This window comes from Mustela lutreola, chromosome 1 (genome assembly GCF_030435805.1).
Source record: "Mustela lutreola isolate mMusLut2 chromosome 1, mMusLut2.pri, whole genome shotgun sequence".
NCBI lineage: Eukaryota > Metazoa > Chordata > Mammalia > Carnivora > Mustelidae > Mustela > Mustela lutreola.
The window spans coordinates 219,167,821-219,178,759 of record NC_081290.1 but is presented as its reverse complement, the minus strand read 5'-3'; the positions used below and the strand labels follow the sequence as shown (position 1 = coordinate 219,178,759).

At 51.2% G+C, this 10,939-nt stretch overlaps 1 protein-coding gene across 1 annotated transcript; it reads right to left on the bottom strand.

Moving 5' to 3' along the window:
- Positions 1 to 298: 298 nt before the first annotated feature.
- FZD4 (frizzled class receptor 4) lies at positions 299 to 9,293 on the bottom strand. The gene is made up of 2 exons (XM_059187072.1): positions 8,830 to 9,293; positions 299 to 6,725 (listed from the first exon to the last, which is right to left on the bottom strand). The coding sequence occupies exons 1-2, from the start codon at positions 9,112 to 9,114 to the stop codon at positions 5,397 to 5,399; spliced, it is 1,614 nt and encodes a 537-aa protein (XP_059043055.1). The 5' UTR covers positions 9,115 to 9,293; the 3' UTR covers positions 299 to 5,396.
- Positions 9,294 to 10,939: the final 1,646 nt, after the last annotated feature.

The window sequence follows — 10,939 nt, the reverse complement described above, 5'->3', positions numbered from 1 at the left end:
ACCAGAAAGAGGTGTCACGGCTTGGGAACTACGGTTTCCTCCAAAGCATCATGTGACGATTTCAGTGATACTGATGACCACGAGAGCAATAAATTCTGTTGACCTTGGACCTTGGGGGTTTACTGACCCAGGAGAAATCCCAGAGGGGAAAAATAGCACCAGCAAAAAAAGAAACAAAGAGGCTCTCAGAAAGAGCCTCTCAATCTTCCCTACAGACCCAAATTTCTCGTTCATGCTGCTGGGAAGGTGTGCCTCCTGGGAGCTCTGCTGCACCTTGAGGAACACGCCACATCTCAGACCAGTTAATAAACAAAACTTTATTTTCCTTTAATACAAAAATTAAATAGCAAAGTTTATTTTTTTTGTACAGTGATAAATTAGAAATTTACAGTACAGACATCAATGCAGACACACGTTTGTACATCCTTAAAAGCAGGGTCCATTTCCTTTGACATTCAGCAGTTCACGAGGGCAAGTGTAGCAGGTGCCTGGTACCTCTATGTCGAACATCTGGAAGCCCCCCGGGTTGGCCTCAAGGTGGCTGGAGTTGCAGGGTGGCACGGGATCCAAGGACAGGCCACAGGGCATGCATGGCCTGCCTGCTGCACAAGGATGGTGAGTCCCAGTTCGTCTCTTCACAAATCACGCTTGACACTGACTCCACCTTTCCTGCAAAGCACTCAAGGGGCCTTTCATCCTCAGACCTTTGCAAGTCTCACAACATCCCTGTGAGGTAGGAAAAAATTCAGAACCACCTAGATGCCCCAGCGGGGAAGACAGCAAGAGAGTGGCCTCCCCCTCCCAAAGCACACAACCAGGTTGGAGCCCAAGCCCATGAGTGGAGAGGAGCACATCTTCGGGGAGAAGATAGACCAGTCTTCGGGGAGCAGAGTTGCTCCCGTCCCTCTTCTCAGAAGCTCTTCTGAGAGGACAGTGGTCAGATACTGAATATGGCAGGAGATCAAGGAGCCACCAAAGCCTAGAGGACATGGCCCTCTCCCAACTGCCTGGGCAAATACGGGGAATTCACCGGTGCAGAGAAGAAGAAGGGAAGTAAGATAAATCAGAAACAGGAACAGGCTGCTACAGGGCAAATGGGCCACCGGAGGGGAAGAGGCCTGTTGGAGAGGGTCAGGGTTCACTTCCCTCTCGGGGAGAGTCAGCGGGCCATGACAGCACATGCGCGTGGCAAGATGCAGCAACAGAGAGCTCTGAGCAGGCCACAGGGAAACAAAATCCATTATTTAAGGCTCTGGTATCTGATCCTTGGAAGAAGCAAAATGCTCTTCTAGGAGATTCCAAGATCTATGACCTAGGCCCAGAGGAAAATGATAACCTGGGTCCTTCGCCCAACATTAGGCAAATCAGAGGAGGACTCAACCCAAATACAATAAAAGGACACCCAGAACCGTTCGAGTCCAGTGACTGGATGTAACTGGCTAGAAAGGCAACTCCCTCCAATCCCTCCCATCACAGAATGAAAATCAGGACATAGCTCAATCCTGGGGGCTCCTTCCAAAGTCCGTGCTCTATGGCTCTCCCCACTGACTGCTGCTAGGGCTACCTCCCCAGAAGCCACAGGCCACACCAGCCTGGTGACATCCCGGTAAACCAAGTCTGTGCTCCAGGGCTGAGGCTGGCGAGCTCCTCCGTGTCCTCAGGTCCCAGCTCCATTGCTAACACAGTAAGGCCTGAATTCAGTGACGGGGGCGGCTGGGGGGTGGGAGGGCACCAGAGAAGACAGAGCTCAGGGTGCTGGTAAAGTCACAATTCAGAACGTCAACACAGAAGTTGTCCTGATCCTGGGTTGGAGGGTGCAGGTGAGGGAGTGACTGCGGAGAGGAAGTCAGAGAGCATCTCAGGGAAAGATATAGCGGGACTGCCTTCTGTGGTTTCAGGACCCTGAGCAAATTGGCGGCTCAGAAGTCTTCTCAGAGTTCAGGAAATGGGAGGAAAAGGATATGAATCAACCAAGTAGCTCAACCAGACGGTTCTAGCCAGTTCCACCCTACCCTGTGCTCCTCGGCCCTGAAGGGTGGCCTTTGCGAAGAGAAAGAGGGGCTTGCCAGAGCGGAGGGTGGACAGAGGTGCCCTGGGCCCCTGTTGAGTAAAATCTCCAGAGGCCAGGGCATTTTGGGAGAAGCTACAATCATCCCTACTTATTCTAGATTTCAAAAAAACCCAGCCCTAACCTTTTCCCTAGCAAGATGTCCTCAGATTCCCCTGCACGCGTCACACAAAACACCCCGAGCCCTGAGCGGCCTGCCCCCCCATCCCCACGAGGTGTGGGAGCGCACATCCTTTCGGCTAATGTTCAGTGTTTTCCTGGGGGATCTCCACAGAGCTGGTCATGAAACTGGGCTGAGGCATCCTGTCAAAACCCCTGGAGCTGACGAGCAGGGGAATCGTGGGGAGGGATGATAGAGACAGGAAAGGCAGAAAAACCCAGGAAGTGGTTGATGGGTGGGAGACCGTGATACAGAGGGCCGTCTTCCTCCCCCAAAACCAAGAGCAACACTCGGCAGACCCAGGCACATCCTCAGTCCGGGCCAGTGGGGAAGACAAAGCCTGCACTCCTCCACGGCCCCAAAGGTGCCTAACAACGGGGCTTTACACAGAGTGGGCACTCACAAATGTGCTAATAATTGACTTTTTTTTTTAAACAGATACCAGCTGAAGAGGTGATGCAGTCACATCAAGGTAACTCGTAACTGACCGCAGCCACAAAGCTCTTTTCCTGAAACTGTAAACACTCTCCATTGTCTGGAATGTGAAAGGAAAGGCCCACAGCCCTGTGACACAGCTAGGGCTCCTAATCCTGGCTGCACCGAGGGCCACTTCCGGTCAAATGGACTTTCCCCCCCGAGAAGGCCAGACATTTGCAGAAGGGACATGTTTGTTTTCGAACTCAGGCGGATCGGTTCACCCAAGCCCTCTTACTCTTATTATTTCATTTCTCACAGATATCGAGCACCTACTCTGTGCCTGGCCCTCTGCCGGGTGCCACCTGGGTCACACGATCACTGAGCCATCAGAAACACAAGCGCCTGACAGAGGCCTACAGTCATAAAGTGAGGCCAGTGCCCCGGCTGCACCGTCCTTCTTCCCCTTCCTGGGCCTGAGTCTCGGCGCAACTCCCAGGACGCTGGAGCGGAGCGTGAGTAAGGGCAGGCCCTGCCCCTGGGTGAACGCTCCACGGCCCTGGGCAGCTCTGGGAACTGTCTGCAAGCAGCACAGGGAGTTCACATTTGTATTCCAGAGGCGACACAGTCTCAGATGGAGTTCAACGGGCCCTTCTGGGGATCATTTCTCATGCTCCTGGAACCCTGACCCGGAGTCCAGCCAAGGTACTGGGGCACGGCACGCGCACACACACACACACACACACACACACCAGGGACCCTCCACACCCAGTCAGCATCTGTGCTCAGAGCCCTGAGACTTTCCCTTCCAAAATACACAACAGATCTTCTATGCATCTTTACCTCAGATGGCTCAGGAGCCCCAAAAAACAAAGAAAAAAAAGTGTCAAACCACAGCTCAAAAAGGATGGGAAAGGACACATGTATTTCCAGAATCTGACCACCTATTAGGGAATCTGAGTCCCTGGAAATGTTTTTCCACAAAGAAATGTGATAAAAGAGTTTTCCTACCTGTTTCTGAAAGAGGGGGTGGGGTGGGGCATGAATAAATAATAAGTGAGTCATTGCAAAGTAGTTGCTGAAGCAAAATAGGTATGAGCTACAAGGACCTGTGACATTGTCAACCATTTGTCCCAGAGATCTGGCGATTAGAAGGCCTAAGGCAGGTTAAGAGAGAGTCCAGTTACAATTTTAAAAGAATTGCAACTTTTTGAGAGGCTGCTAGGGGGGTACCCCATTGTGAGGAACATAAAGCATAACTTTTAAAAGCTCTGGATACCCCTGCAAAAGGCAATTAAGACCTGTGTTGTTAAGAGTTTGCAGTTCACTTCATATGGTCTACACTTTATTCCCTACTAACCAACCTAGCTCCTGGCTGGAATCCTGGAGATTCATTAAGCACCATATAAATACTCCAGGCCACACTGCCTCCAATGAAATCTTGTAAGGAGCCTTTGCCAATTACTAGGAAACAATTCTGCACCGAATAGTTGGAGTAGCTGTCCTTAGTTCTCTCTACAGAACAGAAAAGTCTTCATGGTGGTCATAGACTAGACTGATAACATTCTTACGCTAAAGAAAAGAAAGGCACTATCATTCTGAGAATGCAAGCTGACCATGGTTTTAAAGTCAGTTGAGTATACTATTATGTCATGGTCCAAGAATGTGCTTTTAATTGTAATTGACACACACAAATTACACAGCTAATCTGTGTGAATGCAAAGTTGCCAAGAAACTTAACATTTTAGCTCTTCCAGACTGGCGTCTGCATAGATGCAATCACACAAAGTAAAATATATTAAGTCCCCATTGCTCAATGCAACAGGTCTCCGGGGTCGGTAAGGTAAGTCGACTTGATAAATCTCATTTTCCTCTGAATTAAATGATTGTCAGAAAGTGAATCACCCTTACTTTCCCCCTCATTAGGCATGCTGCTGTGCAAAAAGAAAAAAAAAAGAAAAAGAAAAAATCCTATAAAAATACCTATTTTGAGTCATTAACGCAAAACGAAGAAAACAGCAGCAGCCTACAACAGGGATGTTGAAATTTAAGAGGAAGAGACAGAAGAAAAATCCACTGGATACCTTACGTGTGTTTGTACAGTACTTTTGTTTTTTTCAAACAATTCTGTTTTATGACAAAGGCACTGAAAGGTTCTGACACCACCTCTTGGGAGAGCAATCCACAAAGCCCTAAACAGCAGACAGCACACCACAGAAATTGTTTATGTTAGATCAGCCCAACTATAAAACTCTTGTAACACTTGTCTGAACCCAGTGTCTCCAGTGTTTAGAGATTGCTTTGCTATCTGAAAGACCCAGTTAGTATTTAAGATTTTAAGGGTTAAAAAAGTTAATATTTCTCCCTGCGAGTTACCTACTCACAGCCCAGATCTCACTCTGCAGGGAAAAGCAGTATCGCCCTGGACCCTCCTGGAATCAAGACAGGACCTCCACGCTCCAAGCTGCGACCTGCTAAAGTGATCAATGTTTTGATTTTTCACAGCTTCGAAAGCCTCTAACTGGCTTTTCCATTTTGGATCGTTCCAAAGTCTGCAGCAAAATCATTCCTTTTATGATGCAGGGGAGTGGCGGGCGGGGGACGGGCAGGTGGCGGTGGCTTATAGGGGTCACTGACGTGTTGCCAGTTCGCTCAAACTGAGATACACTGCAGGAAACTTTTAGTCGCACTTGCACCCAAATGCTAGCATTCCCCCCACCTTCAAAATTTGGAAAGCGTGGGGCCCAGGTAGCCTTATACCACAGTTTCGTTGCCTTTCCCAGGCTTCACCCAACCGTTCCCTCGCTTTTCTCTCTTTACCTTCCCAGAATTCACCAATCTGTTAGAACACTTCTGCCAGGTGTGCAGAGTCTTGGCAGACCAAATCCACATGCCTGAGGTGATGCCCACCAGCAAAGACATAAAAATCTTCAACATCTCCACCGCCATATTGGAGTCATCTGCAGAATACCGGAAGAGCGCCCAGTTGGAGATTTCATAGAAATAGCAGGCAATCACACATGTGGCAGGCACCGTGTACAGGACGGAGAAGACCCCGATCTTAACCATCAGCCTTTCCAACTTGTCTGTCTTTGTCCCATCCTTTTGCAGATTGGATCGAATTTTGAACAAGGCCACTAAACCAGCAGCGATAAACAGGGTTCCAATCACCAAATACGTGAAGAGGGGAGCCACCACAAAGCCTGTGAGGGCATCGAGGTTTTGGTTCCCGACGTAGCACAGGCCGGTCAGTTCGTCTGCATCCACCAGTCTCATAATCAAGATGACAATGGTTTTCACAGCAGGGATGGCCCAGGCAGCAATGTGGAAATAAGAGCTGTGCATCTCGATGGCCTCGTGACCCCATTTGAGTCCCGCGGCCAAAAACCAAGTGAGCGTCAGAATAACCCACCAGATGGAACTGGCCATTCCAAAAAAGTACATCAGCAAGAAAATGATTGCACATCCTGTGTTCTTAAGTCCTTCTTGGATGAGAACAGGTTCTGCTGCCTCTTCAAAATCGCAGGATATCCTTTCCCGGCCTACGGTCAGCCTGACAATATAAGCAATGCTATAAATATTATAGCACATACTGAGAAATATGATGGGGCGCTCAGGGTAGGAGAACCTGGAGGAATCGATCAGGAAGGTGAGCACAGTGAATGCGGTGGAGATGAAGCACAGGCTGGCCCACACGGCCATCCAGATATCCGTGAACTCCTTGGCCGAGCGGCTGTACAAGCCAGCATCATAGCCACACTTGAGAACACAGTTCAGGCTCCTTTTCACCCAGATGTACTGATCCGAGTTGGTGCCTACGGAGTGGCACTCTTCCCCAGGCTGGAGGGGGGTTTTGTGAGGTAAAGGCACCTCCTCATCACCCGGCCCTTCCATGCACATGTGGTTGTGGTCATTCTGGGGTGGGAATTTGCTGCAGTTCAGGCTCTCGGGCCAGGCAAAGCCAAATTCCTTCAGGACGGGTTCACAGCGCCTCTTGACCGAAAGACACATGCCGCCACACGGGCCGATGGGGATGTTGATCTTCTCTGTGCACATTGGCACGTAAACCGAACAAAGGAAGAACTGGAAAAGTAATGAAATGAACAAAGAAAACAATGACTTGGAAGTCTGACCAAATGCTTGCACGAAGCGGAGTTGAATGCTTCCAGGCAAAAGTACGTATCGACTTTTAAACCAGCTATAGGGACTCTGTTTACTCTGACCTCAGACTAGGGTGATTAAAAAAATCCATCGCATGCACGCTTTGCTTCCTGGGTTCTAGCAATCCTTTCCCGGAGACTGTCAATAAATAAATATATAAAAAGGACCTGAAGAATTACATCACCCCTTTTTTGCATAACGCTTAAGAAAATAAACCTTAGGACTTGACTTTGTGTCTCCCTCTTTCAAAGAGCTGAACAGACTAATCAAATGATGAGTCATTCCAGTGATGGGGTAATTTTGGTCCTCACTTCTTTATCACCATAAAAATAAATGTAAAAAAAATTACAGATCTGGCTTTTCTCCTATTTATATTCTCTCTTTTCTCTACTTTATCCCTTCAAATTTATTTTGTTAATCAGTCCCATACTGAAACAGAAAATGTCCTAATTGAGACACTGGTGGACCCAAGGATGGGGTGCAGGTTGGGGTCTCTGGTCACCAGGGCTTTGTTTGGCCAGATTTCCTCAATGAATAATAATGAAGCATAATAGGAAAATATAAATGTGAGATCTCTGGAACAGCAGTACCAGCAGGACAGAGTCCAGTTGCTGTCCTCAATTCCTCCAGCATTGATAAACAGTCGGCTTGGCTCCTTACAGATGTTGTCTATGAAGTCTAGAGTTACAAGTCACTATTTTCCAGCATGTAAAGGGATCCAGTCCTGTCCTTCAAAACAGCCTGGCTGCTTCCCCAGGATACATGTAATTAAAAATATATATCCCTGCAAAAGCTGTTTCTCCAACAAAATTGCCACTGATGTCAGGATATGTGCTGTTTCCAAACTGAGAGCTAGCGGATCATTTCTGAAGCTTTTATAACCTAGTTCTAAAGTTCTGAACACTCCAAAGGGAGTGTTTCAGCAGCAACAGGTCTAATCCCGACCATCTTTCTGAAACCACAGTCCAACTTTTTGAAATGACCTGTGTAAAAACACACACCTACTAAGTAAGCTGCCTGCCTGTTTCTTATCTCTTGGAAGCTATAACCAGAACCACGGATTTCTGAAGCTTTCAGCCTGGACAACTACCCTCTGTTTTTCTTCCCAAGTTCTCTTGTCTAAATTTCTAAAACTCACTCAGAGCCTCACCAACCAAAACACAACCAGTGCTAACGTTTAAAAAAAAAATCTCTTTTAGTTCCTTTTTTTAAAAAAAATGAATGGGTTGTTGGTTTTTTAAGATTATAATTACCCTGTATATGCAAATTATTTCTTTACCTACTGTAGGTTGAACATTTTCCCTATCATTACAGAAGCTTTAAAATTTTTAATGACTGGAAAAAAAAAAAACCTTCCAATATGCAAATTACCTTCCTGGAGCTAGACCACACACTATCACCTTTTCCCCAAACTGTGTTTTCTCTCCGCCAAATCCTAAACCTGCCCTCAACCCTGAGGATCAAAACGCTCTCAAGCCACCCAACCATTCCTTCCTGCATGACCTTTAAAGTCATGCGGGACGACGCGAGGAGGGGCCGCTCCGCAGAAAACACGACAGGGGGGCTTCATTTAGTAAGCCACCCCAAAATATGAGGGAGAAAGAAGGTCTGAGAGGGAGAAGTTCCCGGCTCCTTATCTCTCCTTCCAAGTCTTAGTTGCAGCTGGCTGCCCTGCTGGGGACTCGCCCACCGAGCCGCCAGAATCCTTGGCAAAGATAACCCTCAGCTCCACTGGGGTTAGGGGCTTGGCTAGACACGGGTGAGCAGGGGAGAAAAACGGAAGGGCGGGGTGTAAGAGTGGGTTCTTTCGCAGGCCAGATGACTTACACAACGTTTTGGCTTCCAGTCCCTGAGAAGGGACAGAAAAGTGGGGGTGGGGGGGGAAATCACTTTTCCAGGATAGTTTTACCCTTCAGCCTTGGAAGGGGGCACGGGGTTTGGCTTGGCAAGGGCTCCACGGAGTTAGCTTGGGGCGTCCCTGCCCAAGGGGTCTCGTCCCGCTAGGGGTGGGGGTGGGGGCGCCCACCTGCAGCTGGCTGGAGCAGCCGTACTGGATGAGCGGCGTGAAAGTTGTCAGCTGCAGCTCCGCGTCTGTCTGCAGCTCGTGCCCCACCAGGTTGGGCATCTTGGTCACGTTGTAGCCCAGGTTCTGGCACATGGAGATGCGGATGGGGTCGCAGCGCCGCTCCTCCTCGTCCCCGAAGCCCCGCGCTGGCTCCAGGAGCAGCAGCAACAGCAGCAGCAGCCTCAGACTGAGATCGACGCCCCCGGGCGCCCCCAGGACGCTCGGCACTGCGCCCCGCCGGGCCATGGCCAGAGCCGGGGGCGGCAGCGGCGGCGGCGGGAGGTGGTCCAGCAGACACCCCCAGCTTGCACGGAGGCGCCGGCTGCCCGCGTTGCTCCCAGCTCCCGGGAAGGGAGTGTGATAAGGCGCCAAGGGCGAAGAAGGGGCAGCGGACGGGTCTCCGGCAGCTGCGCGCGACTGTGTGGGATATTAGACGCCCGTGGCGGAGGCCAAAGGACAGACTGCGAGGGTCATGGCTGCAGGCGGAGAGCCCCCTCGCCCCTAGCCGGCGCCGGCCGCGTCCTCTCTGCGTCTGGGCGAACACCGCCAGCACCCAGCACCGCGCGGTTCTCACCGCCCCAGCCCTCCGCGGCGCTGGAGGTTCGCTGGGCGGTGGCGGGGCGGGACGGACAGCGCGCCTCTCCAATGGCCGGGCGCCGTGGGCAGCGAGGGGCGGGGCCGCCTGCCGCTGGGAGGGTCAGGCCCCCGCCCGCCTGCCGGCCCGCCAGCCCCCCTCCCCCGTCCCTCCGTCCCTCCCTCCCGGGGCGCCCCGCCCGCCTTCCCGGCTCTCACTTTCCTCCCACCCGGTTCGCGGCGCTCGGGGGCCAGGCGGGGATGGAGCGGAGTTGCTCCCGCTGGGCCAGCCTGCCCCCTCCTCTCCCAGGTGAGAAACGCTCCCTGATCAGTCGGCTCCCTTCCCTTCCCCTCTTCCGGCTGTCACCTCAGCCCGGGGCTACCTACCTATCGGGCAGAGAAACGTGCACAAAGAACACGGGATTTCGATTTATAAACGTTGTGGCTTTAAATCCCGGCTGTGTGACCTTGAGCAAATTGCTCAACCTCTCGGCGTCCATTCCCTCACCCGTAAAGAGACTTGGGAGGATTAGAGGGAATGCGTAAAGCGCTTAGCCCCGTGCCTGGTACAACGCAAGCTCGCAGCTATTTTCACTGCTAACTTGCTTGGGTTGGAGCCGGGCCGCGTCTCCCCGCCCCCAGACTCGGCCGGACCTGCGCCCGGAGCTGCCTGTCTCCAGCCGCGAGTGGGGGAGGCGCCCCGGAGCAGCCGACCAGCCGACGGACTCGCGCTCCGATTTCCTTACCGTATGAAATGAAATTCCACAGGGGGATTCGAAAGGAAATGAGACCGGGACGCTCCGTGCTTCTCGGCCCGCCGCCCTTCCTGTCTCGGGGACACGGTTTCTAAATAAGGTTGGGAGGGTGAGAGGGCGGGAGGGGAGAGGCTTGACCTGTGCACGGGAGGCGAAGGAGGCGCCCAACCGCCGGGGGTACCCTTCCCCCCCGCCTCCCGGGCATCCCTCCAGGGCAGCCTGCATCTCTAACTTATTCTGCTGCTGCGAAGGGCCCTGGAGGTCTGGGGATCATGGGATCGCTGTTTTGATCCAATTTTCTTCCCGCCTCTCATTCTCAGCCTCCCCGACCCCACTGCCTACCCCGTGGGTGGAGGTTTGTGTTAGTTCACCCTTTCCCTTTCCAGTCGTACCAGTAAAAACCTCAGCAGGTGGATTTCTAAGCCTTTACCTATTGCTTGACTGTGGTAAAGCTACTGTGCCTCTCTGAGCTTCAAATGGGCCATCTGTAAAATAAGGAAATTCACGTCTACCCCACACAGTTGTTCCAAGAGTTCAATGAGAATGCCGGTAAATCATTTAGCACAGTGTCTGGCACATACAGAGTAAGTGCTAAATAACTTGGTTTTTGTTGTTCTGAGGCGACCTCCTGCTTTCCAGCCTGGTCCCAAAGACATCTCTTTCAGTACAGGTCTGAAAATCTGAAGAAAGAGCTTTCTCCTCTCTTCTTGAGATCTTTTTGGCCAACACTTGCCAGGGTTTTC